This window comes from Nesoenas mayeri, assembly GCF_963082525.1.
Source record: "Nesoenas mayeri genome assembly, chromosome: 2".
NCBI classification, from domain to species: domain Eukaryota; kingdom Metazoa; phylum Chordata; class Aves; order Columbiformes; family Columbidae; genus Nesoenas; species Nesoenas mayeri.
Genome location: NC_137543.1, coordinates 22841734 through 22860999, shown reverse-complemented (window position 1 = coordinate 22860999; position 19266 = coordinate 22841734). Strand labels below are relative to the sequence as shown.

At 37.4% G+C, this 19266-nt stretch overlaps 1 protein-coding gene across 12 annotated transcripts in view; it reads right to left on the bottom strand.

The window, feature by feature from the left end:
- Positions 1-19266, bottom strand: part of UBR5 (ubiquitin protein ligase E3 component n-recognin 5) — an 85813-nt gene that overhangs the window by 59382 nt on the left and 7165 nt on the right. For 11 of the 12 annotated variants that reach the window (XM_080340639.1, XM_080340644.1, XM_080340649.1 and 8 more), the window contains exons 2-7: positions 8284-8328; positions 7723-7804; positions 7464-7540; positions 6556-6675; positions 3411-3600; positions 1105-1264 (exon numbers count right to left, since the gene is read on the bottom strand). In XM_080340639.1, the coding sequence (XP_080196765.1) occupies positions 1105-1264; positions 3411-3600; positions 6556-6675; positions 7464-7540; positions 7723-7804; positions 8284-8328 (674 nt within the window). The remainder of the gene's footprint in view (positions 1-1104; positions 1265-3410; positions 3601-6555; positions 6676-7463; positions 7541-7722; positions 7805-8283; positions 8329-19266) is intronic. The other variant, XM_080340640.1, reaches the window with a different exon arrangement.

The following is a 19266-nucleotide window of genomic DNA, read 5'->3' as shown; positions in this document are numbered from 1 at the left end:
GAAAGAGTTAGGAGAATTTACCTCCTCCAATGTATTTGTCTAATGCTATTAAGCTGATCATTAAAAGATTAAAATTAAAGATTTTTTTACCCCTTTCACCAGAGTATTCTTAATTCTGCAGCAAAATAAAGAAGCTTGACAGATGCAACTAAAACTAGAAGAGGCAAAATTAAATACAAAGCCTTTGCTGCAGAACAAAAAGACCCTTTGTCTAATCACGTGATTGACAAGATAAAGATGGAGGAAGCCCATGAACCTTCCTGGTGAACCAGATGAGCAGAAAAAAAAAATTAGAAAAATATTAAAACATCATTTTGACACACAGAAAGAAAAGCTAATATGTAGTCAGAGTTTAGATGAGTTTCCTTTATGCAGCGTACCTAACAAACATCAGATTTGGCTGCTATGTTTTTAAATGTTTACTCCTCAAGAAAAGATTATCTATTATTTAGCCAATGCAAAAGAAGACTCAAAGTCTTTTATAAAAAGCCATTGTATGGGACAAACAATATTTTAAAAATACCTGGACTTCAATTACAGCATTTTACCAGAACAGCCAGAATACTACGGCATTCTGTAGGGGAATTCTGAGGGGAATCTGAGATAAAGAATTAATTCTCAATCTAACTGTAATAACTGTAAGCTGGTTTGCCCTCACTTGAAGCATTTGATTAAAAAAAAGCTGTAAAATTTTTCTTTAAAAACTGCTGTATCTTAAGAATATATGTTAGTAGTAAAAAACATGCAAGTCACTAGAAGGTTTTAGAATTAGCTTTTATGAGTAAGCCACACAGCAGTCTCAGCATCTCATTGAGCAGCAAAATACAGATATAAGTAATGCTGATGTTACAAAGCCTGGAATCCTAAAAAAAAACTTTCATGCCACCCACAAACAGGGTCAACAACTATCCTTCAACACCTAATCTAATCCCTCAAGACATTCCAGTGCATCTTTTGTTTCACACATCTTTAGACTTTGGTCCTATAAGCAAGAACTGCCTTCACTGCATACTCTGCACAGCACAGAACACACAGTCAGTGCTTTAAACACAGAAAAATAGGAACACATTGGCATTTTCTTATCAAAAGCTGCAGGATACAAACCTCCAGGAAGATATGATTCACTTGCTGTGTCATCCCCATCATCTCCATCTTCATCATCACGACTCAACAAATTATTTACAGCAAGGTTTACATCAAGATTTGTTCGCTGGAGTTCCCGAATAATAATACTTCTGGACTTTCCTTGTAAAACAACTTGTGCCTGTAAGAGCAGAGTATAAATCGTTACTGGTCTCAGCTCACCAACCACCATTCGCAAGAAAAGAATGCTTAATTCTAAAATAAGTCTAATAAAAGCCTGAAGTCAATCACAGTACTTACAGACAAGGGCTCAGATAGATTTTTTCACACTGTCTTTTACTAGATGGTCAACCTCCTCTTAGTTCTAAGTTATGCCACTGAATTCCAGCTTTGGTGCTAAATTTCCTAATGGAATTTACTTCTTGAAATGCTTAATGCTGTAGTTGAAGTATAAGCAAAATCTGTTTTTGAGAATGTTCTATATGTTTCTATAGAGGTGTTTAAACTTACTATGTCAATCAACAGTTTTGCAATTAACTGTTGTTCCAAAACCACACCTCAATTCCTGCTTTTTTGACACTGGCTTCTCTTTCCACTGCCCTTCAATAGGTAATCACCTTACTTCTGATTTTCCTCATCATTCTATTTCTAAAGGTTTATCTTCAACAGTTTCTGCAACATTTAGATGTTCCTTAGCAAAGTGCGAATACAGAAAAAAACTTCCAAATGTTAAACAGATGCAATGAATTTACAACAACCAGAAGCATCCTGGTCTATTTCACTAACCCTAGGACTCAGAGCATCTTGTTTTTCCAGGCAGACTACCCTCTACTGAATGCCAGAGAAGATGACAGAGTTCTGAAGATCATAAACAGTACAAAGAAGGTAAGAAACCACTAATGAATGTTTTCATAACACATTAAAAACGAGGCACCAAATAAAATAGTCTTTTGACATTGGAAAAAATAAAGGGACATTTTAACAGCACACAAAGGTAAACTTTTTGTCATACCATCCTATGCCAGAAGTTTACAGATTTTTGAGATGCAGCAGAATCTATGTTATATAGACCAGCTGTGAAGTTCTTTTCCATTGGTTTGCTTTAGAGTTACCCCAAAAATGTTTTAGATATGTTCTGTTTTAAAGTTAGACAAAGTATGGTATTTTTTTTTAAGGAAAAGATCACAGCAAGGGAATCAAAGCTACAACTTAACCGACAAACTGTATATTGGTTTACAGAATGGAACTGTCTGTTTTTCTGTTTTGTGTAAGGTATAAAGGATGTCAGTAAACACTCTCAAAAAAAACTAAAGGTGAAAAATGATGTAAAAAAACCCAACCAAACAAACAAAAAAACCCCCACGATTCCACATCTGAGAGACACCACTGGAGGTCATCTAACCAAACCACCTCCCAAAAGCAGGACTAATTTCAGAGTCACCAATACCTCCAGTATCTTGTCCCCGTGAAAGCAGAGGCTCCCAGCTTTTACTGGGGTTTGAATTCAAAAAGAAAGGAAACTAGAAGCCTGCCTGTCCACTGGTGGGTCTGTAGACACCTTGCCTGCTGGCTCCTATCTTGTGCCAGTCACCCATAGGCCATTCAAAGCACGCAAGCAGATCATCTTTGGCCTAGCAACTAGGATCTGTATTCAAATGTAGACCAGCAACTTGCTTTGAACTAAGAATTAAAATGCAGTAAGTGGTCAAATATTTTGAATGCATTATTTTCTTCAAAGATGGAGAAAGACATTTTTTTAACAAACTCCACTTAATCACACAATGCAAATTCTGTCAGCTTATTCAAGCCTTAGTGCTTCAAGAGGTAAAAGCAGAGCAATTAATATCCAACATTCATCAGTTACATTTATAAAAAATTAAGTAGAGGTGTTCATGAAGAAAAATTATTAGCATTTTAAAGAGGTTAAATACGTTTAATGTCTTTCATTCAAATCTTAAATGGATCACTCCTTTTATCAAACAAATAAAAAAATCAACCTGCCTCCTTTCCTTATAGTCCTTTAAGAAACTTAACTTTATTAGCTACATGTTTGATAAAATTCTCAAATATTTGATTTTGTCACTATATCTTCCATCTGCAAATCAGGCAGTTTGGGAAATGCCAATTCTGGAATCCAAAAATATCTGCCACTCACACTATACATTTAAGAATAGAAGCAATTCAGCTAGAGAAAGTCAATCTTTTCAATTATATGCCATTACTCCTTGGTGAAAACGCACTACTATTACAGCACATTCCTATGTATGTGCTATGAGAAGCTCTCCAGGTTTTTGGCAACAAGCAGTTTCTATTTCTAGCTCACGTACCTGTGAAATGAGTTCCTCTGGAATGACTGACGCTGGAATCACTGGTTGTGGTTGACTCCCGAGCAGTCCAGATCCTCGATCACGTCCTGTGCGTATAACTCTGGTCTGCCTCCGAGAATCTCGAGCCCCAGCAGATGATCGACCAGAAGATCCTCCTCCACTTCCACCAACCCCTGAACTCCAGCGACTTCTAGAAGATTTAGATTGTAATTTTTTTTTAATATGGCAGCATACTCTGAGGACTACTTCAAGAAGTCTTTGGCTTTATTAATAATAACTTGTAGACAATCTCTAAAAAATACTGCAGATTGACTTCACAGACAAACACTACGAAAGTATCTCTCAAAACTAGTAAAAACAAGAGCATCAGGATAATGTTCTGAATTACACAGAAGAAATACAAAACAGGACTCCAAGTGGAAGTTGCACACTTTCCTACTCCTATAGTTGTGTGGATGTATACATACATAAATAAATGCATGCAACAATTCCTAGAGTTTCTAAATGCAACAGTATCAGCAGTGTAACATCTAACACTCAGCTGTTAACTTCCTACTATAAAAGCACATACACAGCAGCTTCTTGGTCAGCAGACCCTGACAGAAGGTCACTATACTCAGACAGGTATCCTAAAATTTCTGAGACTTGATTTAAACTAAGAAGTTGCTTAAGATTACACTGGAAAAATCAAATAATCTTCTTTACTGCAAAAGAAATCTTATACCAGATAGTTCTCTCATCCTCATGGATGGTTTTCAAGAGTTAGTCTACTCCTACCTGTTCCTACCAGAGAAATCAACATTAACTGTACACACTGCAAAAACATGCCTCAACTGACTGAACATTTTTTTCATTTCTAGAAGCCAGTACCAAAACAAGAGAATAGAAAGGCAGTGATTTGTAGAAACAAACAACTCACCATCATTACAACTTTCCACTAATCTTAATACCACAGAGCTGTGTCAACTGAATCTGTTCTGGATTTAAGACTAGGCACTCTTGTCATAACAGGCTAGAAGACGCTAGTTTGTGCTTCAAGGTTAACTAAACTTTGTTGTACAAATCTACCTTAAAGAATATTGAACATGGTATCATTGCTATTCAATAATCAGTATCAGCAAAAGTTCCCTGCTCTCAACCACTCTAATCCTCTATCTCCTTTCAAGAAAAACACTTAAGAAAAGGAAAAAGGGTGTGTTCTCTGAAACCCTACCTAATAAATTCACATTGAAAGTACACCACATGTAGCTATAAAAGCTAATTAAGAATACGTGTCTTATATTTTATGGCTTAAGTTGATTAATAACATATTAACATTCTTCTCCTTTTTTTTCTTCCTCCTGACAAGACCATGCAATCACAGAATAACTGAAGTATCTTCCTAAACCCAGGCCCCGTGACAGAAACACCTACATTTTCAGGATTCTAGACAGCAACCCCATAATGACAAGACAAAAAGCAATTCAACGATGGCTACAATAACTGAAACAGCTAATCTATTTCTAAAGGTGGGAAGGGGGCTGAAGGGAAGTCAAATTCTTCCTACACAACAATTCTCAAATCAACTCTCAGCAGATAAGGGTTTAAAGAAAACGTTATTTATTAGACTTTAATACTTATTACAGATGCATTTTCTACTTTAAGTTGTGAACTATCGATGACAGACTTAAGACATCTAATAGCTAAACCCATTTTTATTCATATATTTCAAATATTCAAAGTGTGTCCTAATTTGTTCCTGTTACATAGACCAAAAAAAAATAATCAGAAGGACACAGCTATTCCTATTAAAGCTGTCTGAACCTCGAATAAATGTTAATAGAGAACGGAAGAATGGAAATATTTCAGCTCACCTAACTAATTTTCCACATCTCTTCAGTGCCCACTAGCATGCTAGCCATTTTTCAAATCTAGTGATCTAATCTAAGTTTTCCACAGTTTGCATGTTTTTAGACTCAGTTTATTAAGTATTCCCTTCATTTAACAGAGCAGTCAATAGTGTCTACTGCTACTCTAGTAGTTCAGTGACTTTCAAGTACCTAGTTATAAAACATGCAAGGGAAGAAATCAGGAACTCTTCAGGTTTCCTAAAACACATAGTTTCAAACAATTTTAACCAGTTCTGTTCAACTAAAAACAACACGGAAAAAAAAGTCTTACACTTTCCATAGTATTTTTTTTTTTTAACATGACAATACCAGTTTGCCTTCGAAGTTCAACACATGCTTTTTAGGTTCAGATGCACAAAGGTTTCCCAAGAAGTTTGGAAGACTAAGGAGTTGTGTTATCTTTCATGCAACTAATCCCCAGATGAAATTAGCATATTTGGTAACATAAACAAAACATCAAATTCACTTTCATGGAAAAGCTGTAGTTCCTCCCTCTCAACAAATCATTCACACACAAAAAACACAGTTTGTGAATGCAATTCTCCTTACTACAGTTAGTGACCTTAGGAGAAGCACTGTTCCACATGTCTTACAAAAGCACATAAGGAAGAGTTCACTGTGATTATGTAATTTACATTGCTGTATAAAGGGACACCATCAATTTTAAAAGTAATGATAAAACAAGTAAATCTGTATAGTACCTTTAGTAAACAGTACAATTGTAAAGGTTCTGAGCAACAATCTTTTCCAAATGTTCCCTTCCTATACTATGCATAAGACCCCAACTAACAAAACACCATATTACTTGGGGCAGGAGAGAAGAAGGCACAATAAAACTGAACACACAAAGGCCTGCAAACGTAGATAATAAAGATTCTTGCTGCATAAATGAGCTCATTTTACGTAATGCTGCTAGCCTATCAGGCTTTAAATTGATAGTGTCCCTCTAAAAACATTCTTTTCAAAATCAAGGAACTAAAAAGCATTAAAAAAAAAAAAAAGACAAGATAGCCAAAATCATATTATTCTTCACACTATATATGAAGAATGCTTTGCATCCTAGGTACTGGAGGGTCACTTGGCATATCTGTCATTTTAACCAAGTCAATAAAGTTGTTTTTTAATTATACCCTACCTACACAACTGCTGTAATTGTACGTTCCCTTATACATACTGCATACAATTTATATATGTGTATACACATATACTGAAATATGGAACAAACAGATTGCAGCCTCAGTCCTAGCAAAACTTACCCAAGGGTGTTGCCTGCCAGTCTGCCCAGAGTTTCAGAACCAGACAGAAACCATGGGGAGTCACTAGTCCTGCCTGGCCTGGATGTCCTTCCTGCCCCTGAGCCACTGCTCAACTTTGAACTGAAAGTAAAAGATGGTAAATCAGTCACAAAACAATCCCAAATGGGTTAAGAACAAAACCTGGAATCCCAGGTCTAAATTCTCAGGGACTTAGTCTGGTAACATACCAGCTTAAGCAACACCCTTGGGGAATATTCCAAACTAATCTAACTGTATATTAAGAGGTACACCGGAAAAAAGAAAGCGGAAAGCATGCCTAACAGATCTTACGTACATCGGCAATCCATAATAGCACAGTTGCAAATACACATTAAGCTAATTAGCGATTTGAGTTAGCCACTGCAGTAAGTTTTCAGTTAGCGTATGTGTACAAATTGTAATCACCAGGTGTTAGGTGTTCTATCCATAAACCTGAGCATGAGTATGCCACTTCGACATCAAGTGGTTTACATTCAAATATGAACCATTAAACAGTCCTATTAAGGGGACTTACCTGGATTGAAGACATGTCTAAAAAGTGAGCCTCTCCAGATGAGACCACTTTCAGAGTGGATTCTACATGAAGCTTAACAATTTAACACAGTTTCTTTCACAAGGATTACTTTTGGAGGGTTTGTTTCTTGAAGTTAAAGAAATCCTATCTCACTTCTTTTAGAATCATTTATTCCTACACCAGTATGTCAAGCTAGGCTGTTTGGCTGCATCACCGTAAACATTATGTATCTACTCAAAGTACCCATTCCAAAGGCAATCTAATTTAAAAACAAACAAACGCAAAACCAAAAAAGCAGCAAAGCTGCTTATCCAGTTCAAAATAATAATATAATATGAAGAAAAGCATTTCTTACCCATCATTATTATCAGGTTTACCCAATTCCAATCTGTCTGGTTGAACTGAAAAGCCAATCCTGCAGACTCTACCATCCTATATTTAAAACAAGAAAACCAAGTGTCTAAAATGGAAATGTAAGACAAGTTCCAGAAAAAAAAATACAAACAAACCCAAGTCTTCAGTAACTGACGAATGTTAAAAATAATTATTTTAACATCAAATTGTTTAACAAACTTGCAACCATACAGTTATCTGAAGAGATTTAAGTAATTTACCTCAAGAAGAAATGCAGCATGATTTGGTCCCACCACACACTGTTTAATAGTGGCCTGTTCCAATACATTCAAAGGGGGGTGGCTGAAAACAAAAAGTGAGCATGTATAACATTTTAAAACTTTTGAAGTCCGAAAAAAATAAAAAACAAGTCGTATGTGGAAGGAACAATGTGCAATGACAGTTACCGATATAAAAATTAAGAATCAAGAATTACTAAACATACATTAGTTGAAGCAACGACAATGTATTTTTAAACATTAAGCACAGAAAATGCAGGAAAAAAAAACTTTAAAAGGTCATTTGCAATAAACAACAGGGGTTATACTTCAAATTAAGGAGTCATTTCATAAGAAGAGTATTTAATAATATAATTTATCATAACTGAAAATCTACCATTTTCTTCCTAATATAAGCACTGTGTTATCTGAAGCATTTCTGAACTTCAGTATTAGTAGTATTGAGGCTAAGGCCATATCTACAGTACCATCATTTGCTTCTTGTTGCTGTCAGAAAAATGATATTTTCCTAAATGATTTACAGCAGCATGTGATACACCTTACCTGTTTAAATTATATTTGTTCAGCTTCTCTGAAACTTCCCTTAATCTGAAAGAAAAAGAAATGAAGCTGTTGCTTGAAACACATCCTCCACAGTGTACCACATCCACTTATGCAGCATATTTATGACATTATGAGAACAACTTACCACCACATTTAATGAAGCTTGATATAAACACTATTTGGTGTTGGGCACCTGTATAAGAACTAGATGTTGTTCAGCATCAAATCAGGTTTTTGTTTTGGAGGGTTTTTTACTTTAGAGTTCTACCACTCCACCTACTATCTTGCCATAAAACCCATGTTTTCTTGCATTCCCATGTGTTTTGGAAGCCACTATTAAAAAGCACTACTCCTGCCTTATTACCATCATTTACAACTTTACACACAAAACAAGCAGATGAAGCAATGAACATTAACTGTACATATACCCGTGTTTCCTCATATAAGCTTGAATACAGTATCCTAGAGCAGACAGGATTACAATTTTCTAGAAAATCAAAGTATGTGGCATAGCACCCAACAACATGCCAGTAAGTTCCCCACAACAGAAAAGACAGGAGAACAGATGCACAAAAGACAGCATCAAAAGGGATGAACAACAAACTCTGACTAGTAGAAGAAACAATCCAGAGAAAATTCACTATATAAAGGGTTATGTAAAACATCGCCCTATTAAAAAGGAAAAAATGTTTCTAAAAGTACTTCCATCTCACTTTCATGGCACCTCACCAAATGGATGAACAGAATCCAGAATCCAAAAAAAGAGCCAACCCACAGACCACTCCTGTTTAGAGGGCATGGTGCCCAAAAGTAGAAACCAAAGCAATAATTTCTAAGAGAATTTCTAATCCACTTAGAAAAGATCCTTTCCAGGCAGCAAAGATACTCTTCTAATATTAAGCAGGCATCTCAGGTAAAATTTGGGCTCCTTTCTTCCCAAAGGTGACAAGCAATCAGAAGAAGTCCCTAAACAGTTTCCAATTTTAGTCAGAATATTCACATTATATTAATATATAAAACAAAAATGAATCCTGTGAAAATAATGCAAGGTCTTCCTAATAAAAAAAAATAATCCCAACTTTGGTACCGCATTCATCATAGCATTCCACAAACATCCTTCTTAGCCAGCAACACCTTTCAAAACCTAACAAAAAACACATGCACATCAGTGCTGCTTTCCTCTGTTTAATCCATGTCTTTAACCCTTTTTACTTGCTTCACTTCAATTTCTCCACACAGACTAGTATGGACAACAGACCAGTTACTTGCAGCCCTTGAGCGTGAGAAAGAATACAGATTAGAGGTCTGAAGATCCAAACCTTAATGTTATCAACAGTGTTTAAAGCACTTATCCTGAGGGGAAGAAAGAAGATATATGCCTGTTTGAGAAACAAGATAATTTATACTGATAGAAGTAACTTTCAAGCACAAGAAAGAGCCACAGTGAAAGGACAGCAGGAAGGCAGTGAACGTGCTTAGAATCGCCTTTTGCTATCGCAGGCAGGCTGTTGGTTTGTCAGTAGGCAATTTCACACTCCTGATTTCCAGCCACAATCACTCCACACAGGTCAGGAGTAATTACACTGGTAAGGTTTCTGTGAAGACAACCCCCAAAAGGGAGAGAGAGAACACAAACTTCACATACAATCTGCATGAAAGGCAGCCCACAAGAACGAACTACTGTGGAAGAATGCAGAATGAACCCTGAAGATGAACAGCATACACTCCATAGCTTACTGTACAGTTTTATAAAGCAAGAAGGGATCTGCTGCATAATATATCAACAGTTAAACATCCCTGAACTTTCATGTCTTAACTATATCACCTATAGGAATTTTGACTAGTTTTCCACTAACACTTCTCTTGGCAAGCATAAGTAATAATTATAGAATAGGAAGACCTACCCTTAAGTTCACTGCACTGCCTAAATGAAAAGCTGATGCCAAACAGAGCAGTGCTTTATTGGACATGGCTACTAGACTAGCCTTTGAGCAACATTTAAAGCTTCTTTATCTGAGCTTTGTGTCACAAAACCTGAGCACATCAAAGAAACAGACATTTTTCAATTTGTAACAAATCATAAGCCTTTTTTACTTGTAAAAAATAATCAAGTGATGGGCAAGAAATATGCACAGAAAGCTAAGACTTGCATACTCAGTTAATCTATTAGTAATGCCAATCTCAAGAGTGCAGGTCTACTGCAACAAGCACAGGTCAAGTGAGATCCAATGTTATTGAAAAGAGGTTCCTGCCAACATTTAAGCGGCAGGAGCAGAGAAGGATATAAGTGACCATGCTGAAAGTACTAAACTCTTCTACAGAAAGAAAAAAAAGAAAAAAAAAAAGTAAAAATTATCTCATCCTATGCAATTGCTGCAATAGCAAAATTACTGCCCAATAGCCTAGAGATCTATGAGGAGTTTAATCTGACACAAAACACCACCAAGTGAAAAAGGAGAAGATCCCCAGCACCACATCCCTGGTTTCACCCCACCTCTCTGCCTGCCTTGTGCTGCCATCAGCATCTGCATGAACACCAGTCACAAAACTAAACCAGCGGGAAACAAGAGTAAAGCAGAAAGATGTGTTTGTATACTCTATATGCAGAATATGTTTGTGCCAATAAAAACTCCACATAATTTCACCAAAAAATTTCCTGCAGCAATCTAAGTCTTTCTCCTTGCACAGTTGCATGGTATCTTTCTACTGACCCTCTGAAGGAAAAATATGACACCCATATTCAAGATCAGGTTAATTTTAACAACATCATTCCATAATTTCAACTGAGAGAAACTGGAGAAAGAGGTACAGGCACATATGATTTAATCAATTCTCACATTAGGGAAGGTCAACACTTCCACTGAGACCATTCTGTGGTAAAACGAATCTCCAATACGAATGCCTGGACAATATAAGCTTTGAAAAATTCTCATTAAAGGCAATTAAGCTATTTCAAAGGATGAAGCCGAATGCAACATATACTTTGTTCACAAGCAAATTTCTGGGGAAATGCACTAGCTTGCCACGCTTTTAGACAAAAAGTTTAGTGATTATGGCTCCTGTATAAAGACACACATTCTTTAAATATCCCTATAAAAAATTACCCAAAAATAGTTGTGAGGAAAACAAAAAGTCAGTTTGTCCAATCCAAGTAGGGATTGCTTCGATTTTGTTTTACAGCTACAATTTCTAGCCTCTCCAAGCTGAGCAGAATAGAAGGGAATTACGCTCACGCTAATCACTGAAGAAATTCAAACAAAGCATTTAACTGTAAAGATGTAAAATAAAATATCTGCATGCTGCATGTCTCTAGAAGGAAGGAAGTCTTTCAGTACTCAGCAAGTAACACCAAAGTCCCAGACACAATGGGCGGGTCCCACCACAAGAGTGTTCATCTTTTTGGTACAAGTTGCAGAAGATGAAAAGGAAAGGTTAATTTAAAAACAAACCAACCAACCAACCAGCTTAGTATGAGAAACAACTTTGAGTAGGGAAATTAAGAATAAAAATAATTTAGCCCTGGTAGATTTTTGTAAGTGATCAGACCTCTTTAAGACAACTTAATACATCAATGAAGTCCGCAAGCCAACAAACTTATGAGACTTGATAGGACAAGAGGAAATGGCCTCAAGTTGCACCAGGGGAGGTTTAGATTGGATATTAGGAAAAAATTCTTCATGGAAAGGGTTGTCAGGCATTGGAACAGGCTGCCCAGGGAGGTGGTGGAGTCACCATCCCTGGAGATGTTTAAAAGGCGTTTAGATGAGGTTCTTAGGGACATGGTTTAGTGCTAGAGTTAGGTTAGGTTACGGCTGGACTAGATGATTCTGAGGGTCTCTTCCCACTGAAATGATTCTATGATTCTGTGACTTTCATACCAGAGCAGAAAGAAGCATGCAAGAACTGATACAACGCTTTTCTAAGGGAAGGCTAACAATAAGCAAATATTCAAGGGGGGAGAGAAGGAAACAAACAAACCAACCCCAAAAAACAACACACACACACCCACACACACACACCCACACACACACACACCCCAACAATAAAAAAACAAACACCAAACCAAAAAACTCAAGCACTAGAAAACAGTACTGAGTAACTTACCTATCAACACTTAAAAAGTAAATACAACCTTGATTTCTGTCCATCACTTGAGACCCTGAAGCGCTCTGAGCGCAGCAAGACAGAGCCAAGGAGGCAGCTCCATGGCCAGTTGCCAGGTGTCAGCCCAGCAGAGCTGCACAGCCTCCAGATCAAAGCTCTCTCACACTTGCCGATCCAGAATCACGTGGAAAGGAACTCCTGTGCCTGTCTATCAGTGCCATGAAAACAGTCTCAGGAACGCAGAAAATGGACACCAATGAGAAGCTTAAGCAAATGTACTATCTTTGTTTCCTGATCCCAGGATGTCTTGGCACTGGATGCTGTCATTGATATAAAGTCATATCCAGCTATCTTCCATGCCATAATACAGCATGCAAAAGCATCTCTGATTGTCATGTCCTGATTGCCACCTCAAACATTAGAAACCAGTTTCCAAAGAGGCAGCCCTCCACAGGTCCTGTACCAAACACCTTTCTCCTAATGGAACAAATGAAGAAATGAAGTTGAAAAAACACTTTCTTTAGAAAATGTACAGAAATGCACATAAGAAAAAAAAATGCCAAGTGCAAGTAAAAATGACAGCCTCCAAGGTAACCAATACTACTCAGCACTGGAGTGGGATAATGTGTTTAGAATATAATAACATACAGGATCACTGAAACAAGATGACAAAGAAAGTCACTGCTCTGCTCAGTCAGTAACCAGGTGTACCAAGGCTTACACCACATCCTCTCCACACTCCATGAAATATAAACTACAACTATTCAGTTGTCACATATTAAACCAACACCTACTGCTCAGGAAAAAATTGAGCTGCAAATTCATAGAAGCTGGAAAAGCATCACTCCATGTTTGCCCTATTCTAACACTCTTCTGTCATCTAGCACCGGTCACTGTCACGAACAGGAAGGAAAAAAAGATGTACCTCTTGTCTGACTGGAACAGCTATTCTTATGTTTCATGGTATCAGCTGACATGGGTTTACAAAATACGGCTCCCAAACTTTACTTTCTATTTTGTAAGGCTGTCAGTTTGCTTGATAAAGGTAGTTCTGACCATTTAATAGTCTCCTCTGGGGCAAGGGTAACACACTGTGCTGAATAAGTAAGCTATAGTAGAAAGCTAATATGGCAAACATCAAACTAATCAATCTCTTGAAAACAGTTTTCTGCAATATCACTGAAATGTCTTCACACAATACAGTGATTGCAGAAAGTAAATTTCCTTACAGTAGACCATTATTATTTCATGATACCACACCACATACAGATAATGACCTATATCTAAAGTATGGTATACACTAGTCCACAACATGATTAAAGCAGCACAAGAAAAAATGGCAAATATAGGATAGTGGCAAGGATGTCAGAAGGTTAAAAATGGATACCCACCAGTATCTAACATTCAGAATTAAACACACACTGCACAGGTGGGTAAAATGACTTAGCCTTCTTCTTCACCTTACAAAGAGGGTAAGCTTATCTTTCAGCTCTAGTTTTTAAGAAATCAAGGCAGATTCCATATCACTGTATAGGAGAACGAGGAGTAAGCAGTGGATTTTGTCTACCTAGACTTCAGGAAGGCTTTTCATCCTGTGTCTCATAAGATCCTCACAGGGAAGCTCATGAAGTACAGATGCAAGAGCCAACAGTGATGTGAACTGAAAACTGGTTCAATGGCTGGGCCCAGAGGGTGGTGGTCAGTGGCACCAACGCTAGTTGGAGGCCAGTGACTACTGGTGTCCCCCAGGGGTCAGTACCAGGTCCAGTCCTGTTCAACATCTTCATTAATGATCTGGATGAGAGAGGTGATCCTTCCCTTTATTTCAGCACTGCTGAGACCACACCTAGAATCCCGCATCCAGTTCGTGCCTCCCCAGAACAAGACAGACATTGACATACTGGAGAGAGTCCAGTGAAGAGCAATAAAGATAATGAAGGGTCTGGAGCATCTCTCCTATGAGGAAAGGCTGAGAGAGCTGGAACTGTTCAGCCTGGGGAAGAGAAGGCTCCGGGGAATCTTATCAACATATATAAAAGGGAGGGTGTAACTCTTTCCAGCAGTGCCCAGTGACAGGACCAGAGGCAACGGGTAAACACTGAAACAGAGGAGGTTCCCTCTGAACATCAGGAAACATTTTTTTTTACTCTGGGGGTAACCAAGCACTGGCACAGGTTGCCCAGAGAGGTTGTGGAGCCTCCTCCATACTTAGGAATTATTCAAAAGCTGTCTGAATATGGTCCTTGGCAACCAGCTCCAGATAGCCCTGCCTGACCACAGAAGTTAGACAAAGTGACATCCAGAGGTCCCTTCCAACCTCAGCCATTCTGTGATTCTCAAGGCTTACTGCTTTCAGGATGTGATTTCCACATATTTGTCTTGGAGGCATGGCAACAAAAGGACTATTTTTTTGCCACTGGAAAGCTGAGAGCTCATATTTTGCTATAGAATCCCCATAAGGGCAGTGGCTTAGAAAAAAAGTTACACCAAGGAGTTAGGGAAGTGTCTCAGAAGTACTATCTAGACATTCAGTAAAAATACTGATAGGTAGTAAAATATCCAGATGGAAGTAGCAGATTTCTCTAACAGGAACAGACCCCCTTCAGTAAGACCAGGGAAGAGCCACACGTAGGATTTATGAAATGCATCATCAGGTTTGCCAGAACTGGATTCCTCTGATTAATGACAAATTTCTAGGCAGGCTGGCTGACTGGTTCCTCTAGTTCAAAATCTACTTACACTCTTTACTCAGATTTATCATTTAAGTGACACTGAAGACAGCACCTTCTGAATAATCTAGGAAAAAAAAAAAAAGATAAAACAAAAAAACCCCACAGTGCAAAGTACAGCCATAACTTAGCACAAGAGGAATATAAAGTCAATTACATTTTTAAATAAGCAAACACCTAATCCTAAAATAGCTGTGACATAGCATGGCTCCTTTTCGGGGCAGGGGCGGGAAGTTGTAATGAAAAGTCTGATTATAAAGAGAAAGAAATCACAAATGGTATGATCCTGACAGGACTAGCACACAGCACTTACAGCAAATCTCCACATTACTTAGCACAATATTCAGATGATCCAGCAGTAAAGTAGATCTACAGCTACAGCTTGTCAAAATGTCTAGTGGTGTTCCAGTGGAAAAAAGAAAAATACACTACAGGAGAATGAGCCAGTCTCAATCTGATGTTATTCTATGGCAGCAGACTTCCAAAAACATGGGTTGCAGATTCAGGCGGTACAAGACAAATCTGTTCTCTGGTGTAAAACGTATCATCATTCTGTGTTCCCAGATTCTGTTCAACTGCACAAAGTCTTTGTAAGTTGCAAAGAATTTCTGTTTAATATTTAGCAGAAGGCTGTTTCTTCATCCAGAAGACCACTAAAAGCTAAACAATTGGATCAATCAATTCAATCGAGTGCAAGTTCTGAATATTAAAACAATGAAAGTTGTAAGCTATTTAGCCATCCATCATTTCAGTAACTATATTCTTCCATGACAGTAAAATGTAGAAAATGGAAATTTAGAAACTCATAGTTATCTTCAAGGATACTTGAGAAATATTCACATGAAATAACGTGACTCAGTATCACTACGTTGAGCAACATATGGAATACCAGCTACCAAAATGTAGGTAGGAAGCTGTACACTTGTTTGACTACGAGTGACACTCAAAAGATCATGTTTAGACAAAGGGGAAAAAATTCCTATTTTCTACTGTCAGATTGTTGCTATAGTGACTCCACTAAAAAAAATTGCTATCAAAATAAAAATTCAGTCATTGTAAAATCTTAAAACCTTTTTGTGTCCCATAGTGACAGATTGTTAAAGCTCCTTCACAAGTTAATTATGAGCCACCAGGGAGGCCACGTATTTACCAGCACACCAGCTTAAAGCCAGGAGAACAAGGGTATGGTCCCAGCTGAGGCTATTGCGGGAACTCAAATCATAATCTCTCCACCATTTCCCCTTTTATGCTTGCTCTAAGCTTTTGGAAGCCATGACCACTATGTGCATCTCTGGAAAATGGCCTTTGATTAGAGCTTTCAAATACTATAAAAATATTTCTTATAGTAAGAACTGTCATGATATTAAATACTTTGGCAGGAGTAAAGCTACAGTGTATTTTGTACAAGTGATTTTATTAAAAACAAAGCACAAACAGGATACGGAATTCTAATGGCTTTGCAATAAAGTCCAGCATGGTGACTTACATGCTAAATTAGTTTTAGCAAAAGGGAAAGATGATTTAGCATGTCCAGTCCCTTACTTGCGAATTCCTCCAATTCCAGGGCTTGAAGTCTTCAGCAAAAATGCTGATATCACAGTATTATCTGCATGTCACTTTTTCAGACTTGTTAAAACTGCATTCTAAATACCATAGACTCCCTCTCCTGACATTGCATTGTCTTCTACTCAACATACATCTCCAAAACCTTCTTCTCAGACACTGCATCTTTGATTTAGATAGGAGTGGAATGAGGCCTGGCATAGGGAAGAGAAAGCAAGCACAATGCCAGAAAAATAAGCAGCCAAATCACTTTATCAGATGCACACTGCAGGCAAAGTAACTCAAAAAGCCCCCCAGCTTTTGAGGCACACAGCTCATCACAATACTGGTTTTGCTTTGCCAAAAAAACAGACTCTCTCTTTTTCCACCTGTCTGTACCACAGCCACAAAACTCCAGGTGCTTCCCCTCAGTGTAACTAGTGTTTTGGTTCCCCTACAAGAACACATGAAACAGCACATTGCATACCTCCTCCTTCACATTTTGCCTACAGCCATACTATTTCAGGTAACACTCCTGCCAGATACAGATTTTGCATCATAAGAGAAAGAAATAAAGCTTTTGCTGTTGCACCACCCAGCCTGTTATCACCCCACACTCCCCATCAGCAGCAGGGCAATCCCAGCCAGATTACATTCTGCCTACCCAATCTGCCCCACAACGGCAAGATGCCATGATTTGTGTCATTTGAATGTTTTATTAAGGACCTGTAAGTCTTTGCTCCAGAGACAGATACGTTGTGCCAAAGTCAGAAAATTATGTCAATAAAGATGAGGAAAGAAAAGGAAAAATAAAAAAGGAAAAGATGCTGCTACTCATGTACAAAGTGTGATCAAAGCTGAAGAGTTTCAATAGCCTAAAAAAGAGATCTTCATTAAAGGTCAGACAACAATAAATCAGTTATATTAAAAGGAAAGACAATATAAGATGGATTAAAAACCATAAATCCTTTTTAGAAGAACCCTTTTTGATATTTACTATAACGAAGAAAAAATGCAACTCAAATCATTTTAAGGCTGGATAGAGAACAGCAAAACTTCATACTATAAATGAAAGGAAAAACACTGAAAAACACACTTAAGAAAATTAACTTTGTGAGATGAAGAAGAAATTAAAATATCACACTTACTGAAGGAAGTGACAAACCCCAATGACTTCAAATGGCAACAGGGTAAGGCCTACAACTCTCATTCAACTGCATTCATATAGGTTAGTACTTATTTTCCAGTTAAGGTTTTGGTGAAAACACTGTAGCACAAACATTTCTCCATATTAAGTCAATGCCAGACTCCACGCTGGAAATTATATAGTGAAATTATAATTTTTAGTAGAATACAGATATCATAATCAAGATCCATCTCACTATATCAGAACTACCTATGCATATAAAGAGATAATCTACCCCATAGGTGAAAAAGGTGAAAGTTTGAGGAAACCTAATGGAGAATAGAGAATGAAGCATAACAAAAGACCATAAGCAAAGTTTTAAAATGCTGTTTCAACACAGGCTAATCTAGTCAACTACCATTTCTACACAGGATAATAAAAAAAAGCCAAAAACTAGCATCCATCTTCACCAGATATTATGGCAAACATGCTGCAGAAAGTAATACCACCAAGCCCTGCATACAGAGCAATTTCTTTCTGGCCTGTTTTCTAGTGAACAGGCAACCTACAGCTGCATGTGTGTAATCAATCACACAAGACTAAACAAGATATTCCCAACTGTCCACAATACTGATTATGTTGAGTAAAAAGCAAAAAAAATCCAAACAAAAACCACACCTTGAGGTCTGTTTGACTGGGGTTTTTTGTTTGCTTTTTTCTGAAGATAAATTTTGTAAGATTATTGAGGTATTCAGCAGACTTTGTGCTTTACTGTTGAGTTACACTATGGTTGTCACAAATTAAATTGACAGACCTCACAGCTGGCAATAAAATGGCAATAGTTAGAAGTTTGAACACAGTTGATGTCCAAAATAGTACTAATCATGTGAATATTTTCAAAGGTTTTTATTGTATATTCTTTAATAAAACACCATAATGTAAAACAAAATCAGCAACATAAGGGACCAAAGCTATTTTGGGGTATCTTTTCTGATAAAAGGTAGTAACCAGTTTAATCAAAAAAAGCTGTCCAAAACAAAATTACAGAAAATAGACATTTCATCTCCATTGTGGATGTAAACAACTTGAGAAATTGCTGAGAGACATTTTAGGGCATAACACCAACAGACCTGTGATTACAAAAACTAGCCAATGAAACTAACTTTAACATGCTATGCTAAAGATCATTTTTAGAACTGCAACAAAATAATCATGCTGGGGTGTTCCAAAAGGGTAGTAAATTAATATTCAAAACTCTTCTGTACCAATGTGTATTGGTAATGTAAAACATATCATGCTTTGAAGCTTTGCTGAAAGATGAGGTGAGGCATATTTACCATGAGACTTTCCCCTGACAAGCACCGGCACTAGCAGTGAGATTTGTGAGAGGAAGACAAAATTTTCAAAGATGGCAAATTCAATAGTTACATCACTCCTCAACAGGATCCAAACTGGCAGTTTTACATAAAAGTAGATGACTAG